This window comes from Ursus americanus, chromosome 27 (assembly GCF_024610735.1).
Source record: "Ursus americanus isolate L20-20 chromosome 27, mUrsAme1.1.p, whole genome shotgun sequence".
Classification (NCBI taxonomy): Eukaryota; Metazoa; Chordata; class Mammalia; order Carnivora; family Ursidae; genus Ursus; species Ursus americanus.
Genome location: NC_142153.1, coordinates 7,844,864 through 7,861,980, shown reverse-complemented (window position 1 = coordinate 7,861,980; position 17,117 = coordinate 7,844,864). Strand labels below are relative to the sequence as shown.

At 33.4% G+C, this 17,117-nt stretch overlaps 1 protein-coding gene across 1 annotated transcript in view; it reads right to left on the bottom strand.

The window, feature by feature from the left end:
• Window positions 1-17,117, bottom strand: part of LOC123780332 (disintegrin and metalloproteinase domain-containing protein 18-like) — a 148,581-nt gene that overhangs the window by 2,062 nt on the left and 129,402 nt on the right. Inside the window, exon 18 of the mRNA XM_087856316.1 lies at window positions 11,339-11,453. Within this exon, the coding sequence (XP_087712442.1) occupies window positions 11,339-11,453 (115 nt within the window). The remainder of the gene's footprint in view (window positions 1-11,338; window positions 11,454-17,117) is intronic.

The window sequence follows — 17,117 nt, the reverse complement described above, 5'->3', positions numbered from 1 at the left end:
CATGTCTTTTAGTCAACATATGTACACATACTTCTCAGCAGATATATGTCCTTGGAATAGCAATGGTTTTTCATAGCATATGCCTATTTCAAACATTAGTAAATTTTCCAATGATTTTCCTAAATGATTATAACAAATATATTCCCATTAGCAGTGGATGGGAGTCTTGGATATTTCACATATATGGTATTTCTTTTTCTTATTATTGTTATTCTTTATATACAATAAAATGCAAATATTTTAACTGTATATATGGATACGATTTGATAAATATATACCCCAATTAGGCAAACATTTTAAAGACTGTTTTGTTTGACATCTGTGGCTTTTCTCCATTTAGTGTAAAATTCTTACAATTTTTTATTTGGTAGGTAAATAAAATGGGTTTAACTAGTGCCTGAGGTTTGGCAGCAAAATAGTGCGAATATCCTCATTTATTTAAATTTTGTTACCTTAACATCTTAGAGATATTTCTGACATATAATAAATGCACATATTTAAGATTTATGATTTGATAGCTTTTGTTATATGTATACACCCATGAAATCATCACCTCAGTCAAAATAATGAATATATCCATCATCCACATAATCTTATCATGCTACCACTCCCCCACATAGGCAGTCACTGATCTATCTGCATTCCCTAACTATAAATTAGTTTGCATGTTCTACAATTTAATATAGAGTTAGACAGTATTCTTTTTAATCTTGCTTTTTCCACATAGGGTAATGTTGAAATTCATCCACATTGGTACATGTAACTATATAGTCCATTCCTTTTTATTGTTCAATAGTAATCTATTGTTTGGATATACAATACTTTATCAATCACCTGCTGATTTCTATTGGGGTTATTTCCAGATTTCACCTACTACAAATAAAGCTGTTATAAGCTTTTATATATAAAGCTTTGTATTTGCATAAGCTTTCTATTTCTTGGGTAAATAGTGAAATGACTGAATCATATGGTAGGTGAATGATTACCTTCTTAAAAAATTGTGAAACTGTTCAATATTACATCCCAACAGCACTATATGGGACACTATCTTCACACCATGGTTAGTTCTTTAAATTTAACCAATTTTTATAGAGATGTAATGGTATCTAATTTTGAGTTTAATTTGCATTTTCCTAATGAAAAATGATGTTGGGCATTTTTACATGTGTTTATTTGTCATCTATATATCTTCTTTGATGAAGTTTCAATTCAAATATTTTGTCCATTTTTGTAGGGTTGTTTGCTTTTTATTGTTTCAGGGATTCTTTATGTATCTTTAATATAATTTTTTGTATATTTTAAATACAAATACTTTATCAGTGTACCTGAATTTAGCCCCTCCAGCTGTGTGCCTGTATGCCTCTTAGCCAAAGGCCCATCACTGTCTCCACTGAAGTACGCATACCTGGAGATAGAGTGTGAAGCTATGAGAGCAAACAACCAGAGCCACTACAACTTCCCGTGAGCCTATAGTTGGCACTGGTCCTTGCTACCTACCCTGGCTCCGATCACACGTGTGTCTCCCAACTGATCTCTACCATTACATAGGCAATTGCAGCTGGGCCCTACAGTTAAATGTGTGCACAGCACTTGGTCTAGCCACCAATGCTGCTTAAACTTGCCCCTAACTATTGGTCCTGGAAGTGCCACTTAGGACCCAAACAACCCTTGCAGTGACTATAGACTCCATAGGGTGCTCACAAGGACCATACAAGTCTTGATAAGATAGACCCCCGTGGCCTGAGCCAAAAAGACATTCCCTGGACCCTGTGCCACTGTGTGCTGCTGTATTTAGTACACTGCATCACTTGACCCAGGATCACAGCATGATCAAGTGTGCCCCATTCACAGGTGAAAATCTTCCCTTTTTAAAATTAGTCCATAAAGTCTGGAAGAGGTAACCACATCTGCAAATGTATAGACATCTATGCAAGGCTACAGGGATCTTGAAGAATCAGGAAATGCCTCCAACAAAGGAATATAGTAAACCTCCAATAACTGTTCCAAAATGAATGGCAATTGAGTAATTGCTCAACAAAGGATTCAAAGTAACTGCTCTACAGATACTCAGAGAGCTACAAGAGAATACAGATAAACAATTTAATGAAACCAGGAATAAGTATAAGAACAAGATGAGGGGTGCCTGGGTGGCACAGCGGTTAAGCACCTGCCTTCGGCTCAGGGCGTGATCCCAGCGTTATGGGATGGAGCCCCACATCAGGCTCCTCTGCTATGAGCCTGCTTCTTCCTCTCCCACTCCCCCTGCTTGTGTTCCCTCTCTCGCTGGCTGTCTCTATCTCTGTCAAATAAATAAATAAAATCTTAAAAAAAAAAAAGAAAGAATAAGATGAGAAGCTCAACAAAGAGAAGGAAAACAAAAAAGAAAAAAGAAAAACTAGAACTATCATAGCAGAAGTATATAATGACCATAGTAAAGAATTCAATACAGAGCTTCATCAGCAAACCTGAACAAGCTGAAGAGAAAAAGAGTGATCTAGAAGAAAGATCAGTTGAAATTATTTAATCAGAAGTGCAAAAAGAAAAAAAAAGAAGGAAGAATCAAGAAAGCCTGTGGGAGTTATGGAACGACATGAAAAGATATAATGTACACATTGGATTTCTAGAAGAAGAGGGGGTGAAAGGAATGGAAAGCTTATTTAAAGAAATAATGGCTGAGAAATTCACAAACCTGGGGAGAGATCTGGACACCCAAGTTCATAAAACAAATAGGTCACCTCAAAATTTCAATCCAAAATGTTCTTCAAGACAATTAATAACAAAACTGTCTAAAACCAAAGAGAGAGAATTTTAAAAGCAAGAGAAAAAATATTTCTCAGACAAGAAAATTCCCATAGGCTATCAATGGGTTTCTCAGCAGATACCTCACAGGCTAGGACAGAATGGGATGACATACTGAAAATACTAAAAGTAAGAAACTACCAACTAATACTTTAACCAGCAAAGTTGTCCTTATGAATTGAAGGTGTGATAAAGGTTTTCCCCTAATAAGCAAAAGCTGAGGGAATTTATCACCACTAAATTTGCCTTATAAGAAATGCTGAAAGGTTTTCTTCAAGCTGAAACCAAAGAATGCTTACTAGTAACATAAAAACATATAAAATACACAGCACATTGGCAAAGATAAGTATGTAGTCAGATTTAAAATACCCTAATAATGTGCTAACTACTTAACTCTAGAATAAAGGTTAAAGGATAGAAACTATTAAACATAGTTATAGTTTCATCAATTTTTAATGGATATACAATAAAAAGATATAAATTTTGACATCAAAAACATAAAAGGGGGAATAAAAGAATATTGGTTTTGTATATGATCAAGCTTAAACTGTTATCAGAATAACATATATTGTTTTATGATTTTTTACTTTATGTTTTATGTTTTATAATGTAAACCTCGTGAGAACCACTAAGAAAAAAATACAATAGAAACAAAAAAGATAAAGAGAAGAAAAGCATCAATATATAAAGGAAGGTATCAAAAAAGGAATAAAAGAAAAATAGAACTGTAAAGCAGCCAGAAAACAATAAGATGACATTAGTATTTATCAATAATTACTCTTAGTGCTAATGGATAGGCCAATTCAAAGGCATAAAGTGGAGCACCTGGGTTATTTAGCTGGTTAAGTGTCTGACTCTTGATTTTCATTCAGATCATGATCTCAGGGTCCTGAGATCAAATCCCATGTCAGACTTCACACTCAGTGGGGAGTGTTTGAGATTCTCCCCCTCTTCCATTGCCCCTCCCTCTGCTAACACGCTTTCTTTCTCTCTCTCTCTCAAATAAATAAATCTTTTAAAATAACAAATAAATAAAAGACATAGAGTGGCTGAATAGATAAAAAATAAAACTCAACTGTATGCTGCCAAAAAAAGACTCACTTCAGCTTCAATGACATAAATAGATTCAAAGTAAGGAGATGGCAAGAGATATTCCATGCAAGTGGAAATGAAAAGAGAGCAAAAGTAGCTGTACTGAAATCAGACAAAGTAGACTTTAAGCCAAAAACAGTAGCAAGAAACATAGAAGGTTATTATATAATCCTAGGAGATCAATTAATTAAGAAGATATGGCAATTATAAATATTTATGCATGCACCCAACATCAGAACACATGAATATATTAAGCGAATAGCAACAGGTATGAAGGGAGAAATAGAAAACAATACAATAATAGTAGAGGACCCCAATACTCTTCTTTCGGCAATAAATAGATCATTCAGATAATCAACAAGGAAACTGACCTGAATCATACTGCAGACTAAATGGACCTAACAGACACATACAGAAACTTCCATCCAAAAGCAACAGAATACATATTATTTTCTAGTGCACATATTCTCTTGGGTAAGTAGATCACATGATAGGTCACAAAACATGTCTTAGCAAGTTTAAGAATAAAATCATCCTTATCCATTTGTCTTTTTAAAAAAATTTATTGAAATTCTAGTTAGTTAACATACAGTGTGATATTAGTTTCATTTGTACAATATAGTGATTCAGCACTTCCACACAATACCCAATGCTCATCTTAGCAAGTACACTCCTTAATCCCCATCACCTATTTTACCCATCCCACCACAAACCTCCCCTCTGGTGACCATCAGTTGTTCTCCATAGTTAAGAGTCTCTTTCTTGGTTTGCCACCTCCTCTCTTCCCCAAGACCCTTTACTTGTTTGTTTTGTTTCTTAAATTCCACATTTGAGTGAAATCATATGGATTTGTCTTTCTCTGACTGACTTATTTCACTTAGCATAATACTCTGTAGCTCCATTTGTGTCATTGCAAATGGCAAGATTTCATTCCTTTTTATGGCTGAATAATATTCCATTGTATGTATATACCACATTTGTCTATAGACGGACACTTACGTGGCTTCCATTATCTTGGCTATTGTAAATAATGCTGAAATAAACATACAGGTGCATACATCTTTTTGAACTATTGTTTTCATTTTCTTTGGGTAAATACCCAGGAGGGGAATTATTGGATCCTATGGTACTCCTATTTTTAAATTTTTGAAGAACGTCCATACTGTTTCCCACAGTGGCTATCCCAATTTACATTCCCACAAACGGTCCACAAAAGCTCCTTAATCACACCAAGTATCTTCTCCAATCACAAAAGTATGAAACTAGAAATTAATAACAGGAGGAAAGATGGAAATAAACTATTTAATTTTATACCTCATAGAACTACGGGAAAAACTAAGCTCAAAGGTAGTAGAAGGAAGGAAATAACCAATATCAAAGCAGAAGTAAATGAAATAGAGACTAGAACAACAACAGAAAAAATCAATGAAGCTAAGACTTGACTTTTAAAAATATTAAAAAAGACAAACCTTTATACTAACTCAAGAAAAGAGAAAGAAATCAAACAAAATTATAAATGTAAGGGGATACACTACAACAGATACCACAGAAATGAAAAGAAACATGAGAGACTACTATGAATAATTATAGCCAAACAAACTGGATAACCTAGATGAAATGGATAAATTCCTATAAACATATAATCTATCAGGACTGAAACATGAAAAATAGAAAATCTGAACAGACCAATAAGAGTATGGAGATGAATCAGTAATCAAAAACTCCCAAAACAGAAAATCCCCAAACCAGGTTGCTTTTGGTGAATGCTAACGAATATATAAAGAAAGATTAATAGCAATGTTTCTCAAACACTTCCAAAAATTGAAGATAAGACACTCTCAAACTCATTCTGCAAGAGCAGCATCACCCTGATACCAAAATCAGAAAAGGATACCACGAGAAAAGAAAATTACAGACAAATATCTGTAATAAACATAGATGCAAAAATTCTAATCAAAATATTACCAAACCAAATTCAACAACACATTAAAAATATAATTCATCATGAGAAAGGATTTATCTCTGAGATGATTCAATATATATAAATCAATAAATGTGAAACACCACATAAGTTGAATAAAAGATAAAAAGATATGAATCATATGATCATCTCAATAAATGCACAAAAAACATTGACAAAATATAGCATCTTTCCCTGATAAAAACTCTCAACAAATTTATTATGATACCCCATCATAATAAAGGCCATATACAAATTCACAGCTAATATCATACTCAATGGTAAAATTTTGAAGGATTTTCATCTGAGATGAAAAATAAGACAAGAGTGTCACTCTTGTTCAACATTGTACTGGAATTCCCATTTATAGTAATCAGGCAAGATAAAGATAAAAATAGTACCCAAATCAGTAAGGAAGAATAAAAATTATTTTTGCAGCTAATATGATCCTATATTTAGAAAATACTAAAGACAGTACCAAAAAATTGTATCTACCTAACAAATTCAATGAAGTTGCATGATACCAAATCAACATTCAGAAAACAATTGTGTTTCTTACATGTACAACAAAACATCTGAGGGAAGAAAAAACAATAAAAGAAAAACAATTCCATTCACAATAACATAAAAAAAATTAAAATATTTAGGAATAATTTCAACCAAAGAGGTGAAAGATCTATACATTGAAAATGACAAAACTTTAATGAAAGAAATTGAAGAAGACACAAACAAATGGAAATGTATCCCATGTTCATGGATTGAAAGAATTGTTAAAATGTCCATACTACTCAAAGTCATCCATAGGTTCAATGGAATCCCTATCAAAGTTCCACAGAAATAGAAAAAAACAATTCTAAAGTTTGTATGGAATCACAGAAGACCCTGAAGAGCCAAAGTGATCCAGAAAAAGACCAAAAGCTGGAGGCATCACATTTTCTGATTTCAAACTATACTACAAAGCTATAGTAATCAAAACCTTTATAGTACTGCCATAAAAATAGACATGTAGACCAATGGAACAGAATCAAGAGCCCAGAAATAAACCCCTGCATATATGGTCAAGTAATATTTGACAAGAGACCCAAGAATACTCAATGGGGGAAAGATAGTCTCCTCAACATATCATGTAAGGGAAAACTGGATAACCACATGAAAATAAATACAATTTAAAAAAATTATATATATATATACATATATACACACACACACATAATATATATATGTGCATATATATATGTGTGTATATATACATATGTATATAATTTTGCTATTCTGCCTGTAGTTTCTGTTGTAATGTCTCCTCTTTCATTTCTGATTTTATTTGATTTTCTTATCTTTTCTTGAGTTAGTATATTTAAAGATTTGTCTCTTTAAATATTTTTTAAAAATACATTTAAAAAAATGTAGCCTCTACATTTGTGGGAAACTTGAAGATGTCCCTCAGGCCTAACCTCCAGGCTAACTAAATAGACGTCTTCATAGGAAGACGTGTTGTGTTTCATTATACTGTTTGTGCACTATCCCAGTGATGGTGGTCTGCCAAAAACTCTTTCTGATTGTTTAGTCCCATGGAGTTCTGGAATGCCAGCCCTCTTGGCCACCAGGCTAGGAGATCAAGTGGTGTCTCCTGTGTGGATTGTGTGTATCCATTCACTTTAGCAAGGCAGCTGGAGAGTATATGGAGTGGAACACACTTACCAGCTTCAGAAAAGCACCAGGAAAATGTCTTGAATATACAAGCCCATGGACTTCAACAATGCAGCAGGAGAATGCCTCATTTGTGTATGTGCTGGCTTTAGTCTGGGAATTGGAGAATACTGATCATGATCACACTCTTTAGTCCCAGCCAGGAAGTGGGAGAATGTCACAATTGCCTAATCTTGCAGACTTATGCTAGGGAACGGAAGAATTCTCAACTGTTAGTATTTGCCTATCACAGCCAGAGAGTGGGGGAGCACAGCAACCACCCATACTTTCAGGACTCAGAAGGTACCATGCCTGCCAATCTTGTCCATCCCAGCAAGATGGCAAGAGGGTGCTGCATCTGAACTCACCGGCCTGTATTAGTAGGCTAAGTGGAGAATCCAATACTGGCATCTACTAATGCTTCTGTTTCTGGTGAATGTCTCAACTATTCCCTGCTCCTTGAGGCAATGTCCCCAGAAAGCCAAGAAAATTCTAACATAATCTAAGTGCTTTGCAAACTGAACTGGTTTGTTTTTTTGTTTGTTTGTTTGTTTGTTTGTTTGTTTGTTTTTACCAGGTCTTGCAGTGAGACCACACATGAGCCCTCCAAGAGGAAAATCTCCATTTCCTATAGCACTTTGGGACTCCCAGATGTTACTCCCACTGGTTTTTTCTAAGCCAAGTCTTTTGGGAACTCATCTCTGGTGCAGATCCCAGGGGCTACATGGGGCATTAACATCGCCCTCCTGTGGAACAAGTGCCTGTCTAATGAGATCCCTCTCTATCAGGTAACTTTGCACCAGGGTTTCTTTGTGTGTGTGTGTGTGTGTGTGTGTGTGTGTGTGTGTGTGTGTGTGTTTTAACAAGACCATGTTTAGGCCTCTCTTACCCTACTCAGTGTGGTCCTTTTATTCTTTGTTGTGGAAAGTCCTTTATTTAGTTTGCAGATCTTTTTTCAGAGGAAATTGTCCATCTGTAATTGTAGATTTGCTGTGTCCATGGGGGGAGATGAGTTGAGTTCTGGGTATTCCTGGAAAGCCTGAGCAATTGCTTTTAAAAATTGAATTTTTACTTGAAAAATATTTAGTTAAGCTATTATTATTTTACATTTATATTTACATTCAGCTATTATATTTGTCTAATGTCTTTTTTCCCTCTATTTAGACTTCATTTCATTAATTGGTGGAAATTAACACCTTGTACAATTTTAATTCTTTTTTTTTCTAAAAATTTTGATTGTTTTCCTAATGTTTACTCTGAAATTACAATACAGGCATTCCTCAAAAGATATTACAGTTTCAGTTCCATACCACCCAATAGAGCAAATATCACAATAAGACAAGTTAACTTAATCTTCCAGTTTCCCAGTGTGTATAAAAGTTATGTTTGCAGTATATTGTAGTCTATTAAGTATGCATTATCATTACAAAAACATTGTAAATACCTTGATGTAAAACCATATAATTGCTAAAAAATGTTAAGCATCATCTGAGCTTTCAGCAAGTCATAATATTTTCATGAGTGTAGAGTTTTACCTCAATGTACCACTGTTGACTGATCAGGGTAGTGGTTGCTGAAGGCTGGGATGGCTGTGGCATTTTGTTAAAATAAGACAATGAAATTTGTGGCATTGATTGACTCTTCCTTTCATGAATGATTTCTTTGTAGCAGGTGATGCTCTTTGATAGGTTTTTAACCTATAGTAAACCTCCTCTTAAAAGGAAACCCTGCTTTATGAACCAAGTTTACATAATATTCTAAATCCCTTGCTGTCATTTCAACAATTTTCACAGTACCTCCGCCAGGAGTAGATTCTATCTCAAGAAACCATTTTCTTTGCTCATCCATAAGCAGCAACTCCTCATCTGTTGGTTTTATCATGAGAGTGCAGTGATTTAGTCACATCTTCACGTACAACTTCTAATCTAATTTTCTTGCTATTTAACCATGTCTGCAGTTACTCCCTCCACCAGTCTTGAATCAGTCAAAATCATCCATAAGGGTTGGAATCAACTTGTTCCAAACTCCTGTTAATGTTGATATTTTGACCTCTTCCCATGAATCACAAATGCTCTTAATTGCATTTAAAATGGTGAATCCTTTCCAGAAGATTTTCAATTTCCTTTGCCCAGATCTATCAGAATCACTATCTATGGCTTCCATAGATTTATGAAATGGATTTCCTAAGTAATAGGACTTGAAAGTTAAAATTACTCCTGGGGCACCTGGGTGGCTCAGTAGTTACGCATCTGCCTTCGACTCAGGGTGTGATCCCTGCATTCTGGGATCGAGCCCCACATCGGGCTCTTCTGCTGGGAGCCAGCTTCTCCCTCTCCCACTCCCCCTGCTTGTGTTACCTCTCTCACTGGCTGTCTCTCTCTCTGTCAAATAAATAAATAAAATCTTTAAAAAAAAATACTCCTTCATTAAGGGGCTTTGGAATGAATGTTTTGTTAGCAGGCATGAAAACAACATTAATCTCATTGTACATCTCCATCAGAGCTCTTGGGGGACGAGGTACATTGTCAATGAGCAATGATATTTTGAAAAGCATCTATTTTTCTCAGCAGCAGGCTTCAACAGTGGGTATAAAATATTCAGTAAACCATGTTGTAAGCAAATGTGCTGTCACCCAGACTTCTCGGTTCCATTTATAGAGGAAACGCAGAGTAGATTTAGCATAATTCTTAAGGCTTTTTGGATTTTCAGAATGGTAAATGAGCATTGGCTTCAACTCAGTCACCAGCTGCATAAGCCCCTGTAGGAGAGATTAGCCTGCCCTTTGAAGCTTTGAAGCCAGGCATTGACTTTTCCTCTCTAGCTATGAAATTCATAGACAGCATTTTCTTCCAATAGAAGACTGTTTTGTCTAGATTGAAAATAGGTTGTTTAGTGTAGTCACATTCATTAGTTATCTTAGCTAGATCTTCTGGCTAACTTACTGCAGTTTCTACATCAGCACTTCCTGCTTCACTTTGCACTTTTATATTATGGAGATGGCTTTTTTCCTTAAACATCATGAACCAACCTGTACTACTTTCAAACTTTTCTTCTTCAGCTTCTTCACCTCTCGGCATTTGTAGAATTGAAGAGAATTAGGGCCTTGCTCTGGTTTGGGCTTTGACTTAAAGGAATGTTCTGGCTGGTTTAATCTTCTATCCAGACTACTAAAACTTTCTCCATATCAGCAGTAAGCTTATTTTCCTTTTTTATTTGTATGTTTATGGATTAGCACTTTTAATTTTCTTCAAAAACTTTGCATTCTCAACTTGGCATTCTCTTGGTGCAAGAGGCCTAGCTTTAGGCCTGTCTTGGCTTGCAATATGCCTTCTTTACTAAACTTAATCATTTGGATCTTTTGATTTAAAGTCAGAGGCATGAGACCTTCCCTTTCCCTTGTGCACTTAGAGGCCACTGTAGGGTTATTAACTGGCCTAACTTAAATATTGTTGTGTATCAGGGAATGTGGAGGCACAAGAAGAGAGAGAAGAGGGGCAGTTTATTGGTGGAGCAAAGAACATGTATTATTTATTCATTAAGTTCATCATCTTATTTCTTGCTTTGACATTTATTAAAACCTGAGGACTGTCTTCTACCTTATTTAACTAAGTTGATGAAAACTAAGTATCTGAGAAAATCTCATTACAAATATTGTGTAATGCTAATTTAATTAAAGCCACTATCCAAGATAACTCTTTTAATTACTCAGGTGATCAAGTAAGATTTGACTCAGCATTATAGTTCTTTAAGTATTCCATAAAGGAGCATCTATTTTATTTTAAAAGTTTAATTTCTACTCACCAGATTTCTGAACATTTCCATCATCAATACTTCCCCCTGGTGAACCAATCTGGAATTCACAATATGGAGGCCTATAGCCAGGAAAGCAATGACAATTACCCAAATTATTACATATCTGAAATAAACAAACAAAAAAAGCCACATAATTACTATAAATCATGTTAGTTTTATATCTTATGTATGTATGTATTCAAAAGAATAAAATCACTATTTTTCAAAGTTTACTAATACTGTATGAGAAATGCTAGAAAAATTAGTGAAAATTTTTACAACATAATGGTCAATGACAAAATCATTACCTACATGACCCTTCATGATAGTATATTTATGACCTCTACATATTAACTGTTTTTGATAAGTACTTTGCCTTTCCCCAATCATTTTTAATAAATAGGATTCAATAAATTATGGCCATTGTATTCACAGAAGAGTACAATATTGGGTGAATTTAGAATTTCTCAAAAATATCTCATTTAGTTATTTTGTAAACGTTTGCTATCACAACTTCTGCATTTTCTACACCTAAACTTTAATTTCTATACAAAATATTGTAATAAAATTAACATCAATTGACTTGGCCACTTTAATTTCTTATCCTAATTCTCTTTTTGAAATTTTACTTTAGTGACCAGTTATTTGTATTTCATTTTTAAGCGAACACATTTTCCAAAACAAAATAAAATAGATGCACAAAATATTAAAAATGGACAATAAAATAAGGTTTTATAATAAACTTGCAATTCTGGTGGTTTACATCTATGGAGTTTACATGTTATTGTGCTTTTACATTTAACAGTTTAGTATTAATTTTCATTTTAAAGTAAAACAAGTAAATACAATTTTGTAAAACTCAAACAATTAAAATGCATGAAACTAAGAGTTTTCACCCACTAATTAAGTTCCACTCTCCACCACTAAAAATTTTCCTTGTTTCCTTCCTACTACTGTATCACTGTCTATTTTTCGCTTCAGTTTTGTTAACATTTCTTTTATATATTTAAATGTTTGGAATTCAGGTGCATGTCCATTATAATTTTTATATTCTTTTGATGAATTGACTCTTTTATCATTATATAGTGACCTTCTTGTATTTTTTGACAATTTTTGCTTAAAGTATATTTTCTCTAAGTGCAGCCACACTACCATCTTTTCGTTACCATTTGCATGGAAAATCTCTTTCCATTCCTCCATATTCAGCCTATTTGTGTCCTTAAAAGTAAAGTAAATCATAGTAGACAGTATATCATTTGATGTTGTTTTTTTAAATAAAACTTCAATTAATTTATATTTAAGGTAATTATGGATTAGCAAGGATTTACTATTGCCTTTAAGTGTTCCTTATTTTCTGGTAGTTTCTTTGTTTTGTTTTTCCTCTCTTGCTGTTCTTCTTTGTGATGTGATTTTTTAAAAAATACTTTTATTCTTTGATTACTTTCTCTTTCTCTTTAGTGTGTCTACTACAGGTTTTTTATTTGTGGCTATCATGAAGCTTACCCAAAATATTTTGTAGATAGAATAGTTTATTTTAAGGCTGATAACAACACAATATGACCTTGGACAAGTATTCTACACTTTAATTTCTCCTTCCCCCACATTTTGTATAATTGATGTTATAATTTCTGTCATTTTATATGGTATATTCATTAACACATTTTTGTATCTAGTTAATTTTAATATTTTTCTTTTAAAGATTTGTTTATTTACCTATTTATTTATTTAGAGAGCATGAGCAGGGAGGAAGGGCAGAGAGAGAGGGAGAAGCAGGATCCTTTTTGATCCCAGGACCCTGAGATCGTGACCTGAGCCAAAGGCAGACACTAAACCTACTGAACTACTCAGTGCCCTAATTTTAAAACTTTTGTCTCTTAATTTTTATACCAGAGTTTAAAGTGATTTACATGCTAATATGACAATATTAGTGTATTCTGAATTTGAATATATTATAATTTTTACAGTGACTTTTATACTTTTACATGTTTTCATGTTGTTAGTATCTATTTTTAAACTCGAAGAACTCCCTTTTGCATTTCAGAAGAGAGAATATATGAAGAACTAATTACTGAAAACTTCCCAAAGTCAATGAATAACATGAATATAAACATCTAGAAGCTCACAAACTTCAAGTAAGATGAACTTAAAATGACTCACACTGATACATATTATAATCCAACTTTAAAAGTCAAAAGCAGAGAGAGAATTTAGACAGCAGCAAGGGAAGTAACTTGTTACATATGAGAGATCCTACATAAAATTATCAGCAGCTTTCTCATGAGAAACTTTGGAAACCAGCAGGCAGATGGCTGATATAGTCAAAGTGCTAATAGAAAAAAAAAAAAAAAGAAAGGAAAAGAAAAGAAAAAGGAGAAAGAAAGAAAGAAAGAAAGAAAGAAAGAAAGAAAGACAAAAAACAAAAATTGTCAACCAAGAATCCTATATTTGGCAAATGTGTTCTTCAAATGTAAGGAAGAAATTAAATAATTCCCAAATAAATAAGAGTTAAGGGAATTCATTATTGCTATAGCAGCCTTGCAAGAAATGGTCAAGAGTCTGGCAGAGTGATTTGAAAGGGCTGTATATTATAATTTAAAGTTACATGGAGATATAAAGATCTCAATAAAGGTAAATACATGTGGATTTTTAAAAGCTAAAATTATTGTAACAATTGTAACTTTACTTTCTATTTTCTACATGATAAGAAGCTAATAGATTAAAAAAATTTACTAGTCTAAAAGCTGTATTATTGTAACCTTTGTAACTCCACATTTCATTTTTATGTAACTTGAGAGAGTAATATCTGACGTTAACTTGTAAGGAGCATACCTCTGTATAATTTTCTTTTTCTTCCTTTTTTTAAAGATTTTATTTATTTATTTGGCAGAGAGAAAGAGAGCACAAGCAGGGGGAGAGGCAGAGGGAGAAGCAGACTCCCCACTGAACAGGGAGCCCAATGCGGGGCTTGATCCCAGGACCCTGGGATCACGACCTGAGCTGAAGGCAGATGCTTAACCTACGAAGCCACCCAGGTGCTCCTGTATAATCTTCTTCTAGTGAGTAGGGAATGCTGTCCCTTGATAGAAATAAATGGACAATTTCTGTATGTTTGCAAGCCATGTTAAAAGACAAAAAGCACAATTTGAAGAAATAGAACAAGGTGAAGGTCAGATAGATAGGGCAGATATGTTGGAATTAGCAGACTAGAAGTCTAAAGCAATCATGGCTAATGTGCTAGGGGAAAGTAGACAACATGAAAGAACAGATGGGTAATGTAAGCTGAGAGATAGAAACTCTAAAAAATATATATTAAAATGCCAGAAATCAAAAGCACTTTAGAAGAAATAAATTCTTTTGATGGGGCTCATCTGTATATAACCAAAGAAATAATCAGTCAACTTGAGGACATGTCATTAGAAAATTCCAAAACTGAAATGTAAAGAGCAAAAAATATTTAAAAAGACAGAATATCCAAGAAGTGTGGGACAATTAAAAAAGATATAACATGGATGTCATGGAAATACCAGACAGAGAAAAAAGAAAGGGACAGAAAAATATTTGAAGCAGAATTTCGCAAAATTAATGATAGACAAAAAACCCTCATGTCCAGGAACTTCAGAGAATACCAAGCAAGGTAATCATTTCAAAAATGTATATAGAAATAACATATTCAAACCATGGAAAATAAAAAATGAAGGGAAATCTTAAAAGAAACTAGGAAAAAAAACCCCCACCCTTACCTATAGAAGAGCAAGGAAGGAAATTACATTGGACTTCTCTTCAGAAATCATGAAAGCAAGAAAAAATGGGGTGAAATATTTAAAATGTTGAAAGAAAAATAAATACCCATCTTGAATGTGTATCCATTAAAATTATTATTCAAAAGAAAAAGAGAAATAAAATCTTTCTCAAACAAACAAGCTTTCAAAAACTTTTCATGGGTATACCTGCTTTGCAAGAAATGTTTAAGAAAGGACTGATATAGAATAGAAACTCAGACATACAAAAAAGAAAAAAGAAGAGTAAAAGAGAAGGAATAAAAGAAGGTAAAATAAAATCTTTTATTGTTCTTATTCTTAATTGATTTAAGACATAACAATTTGATCAAAATAATGGCAACACTGTATTTAGTGATTATAGCTTATAGATAAGAGAAATTAATTACAGAAATGTAAGGCACGAGAGGGAGGTATTGGAAACACTCTGTTACAAAGTACTTTTACTACCCATAAAAATTTCTAAGTATAATTGATTTACTGAGAGAAAAGTAAAAATAGAATTCTATAAAACACTGAATTCAAAACAGAAAAGACAGAAAAAGAATGGAAGACAAAATGTAAATGAAAAACAAGGGCAACAGATAGAAAACTGTAACACAGAAGGTATATATTAGTCTAATTACATCAATAATTACTTTAAAAACCAATAGTCTAAATACACCATTATTAAAAGAGATTTTCATAGTCGATAAATAAACAAGAATGTTACCTATCAAGAACCCACTTTAGATATAAAACTACAGCTAGACTAAAAGTAAGGGATGGAGAAAGACTAATCATGGTAACAATAATCAAAAGAAAGAAAATTTTCAGAGCTAAAGAGGGCATTACATAATGAAAAAGAAGATATAACAATCCTTAATGTGCATGCAACTAAGAACAAGGTGTCAAGTTTATGAGGCAAAACCTGATAGAACTATAAAGAGTAAAAGATAAATTCACTATTTTAGTTGGAGACTTTAACACACCTCTATCTATATTTGACAGATATGGCAGGCAGAAAATCAGTAAGTATATAATTGACCAGACCAGTATCTAATTGACACATAGAGAAAACTCTACCCAAACGAGAAAATATACATTATTCTTGAGCACACAGGGACTATTCACCAAGATAAACCACATGCTTGGCCATAAAACACATCTTCACAAATTTAAAAGAATAGCTATCATACAAAATATGCTTTCATACCAAGAAGGAATGATGGAATTAAACTAGAAATCAATAAAAGAAACATTGCTAGAAAATCCCAAAACACTTCATGACTAAGCAACACACTTCTAAATAATATATTGGTCAAAGAAGTGTCAAAAGAAATTAAAAAGAACTTTAAACTAAATCAAAATGTAAATACAACTTAGGAAAATTTGTGGGATGCACTGAAACAGTACTTAGTGGGAAATGTATAGCATTTAGTGCATGGATTAGAAAAAAACTAAAATCAATAATCTATCCTGTGCTTTGGAAACTAGAAAAAGGAAAAGAAAATTAAATCTAATAAAGATTAGAGTGGAAATAATGGAAAACTAAAAATTAATAGAGGAAATTAAAACCAAAAGCTCATTCATAAAAAAATTAATAAAATTGATTAGTCTCTAACCAGGTAAATTCAAGAAAAAGAGAAAAAAATCCAAATTATTAATATAAATGGAAAAAGTACTACCATTATTGATCCATGAACATTGAAAAGATAATGTAGGGAGAGGAGTTAAGATGGTGGAGGAGTAGGGGACCCTCATATTATCTGGTCCTTGGAATTCAGCTAGATAGTTATCAAATCATCCTGAACACCAGCAAAATCAATCAAGATCTGAGAAAATAATTGCTGCAATTCTACAAATACAAAAGCGACCACTTTTTGGAAGGTAGGAAGTGCAGAAATGTGAATCTGGGGCAATATTTGGAAGATAAACCTTGGAGGGGAGGGAACTTGCTTAAGGAGGCTGCCAGGAAGTATTATAAGGAGCAGGGAACAAAAACAGAATCTTCAGAAGTCTGCTACAGTTGG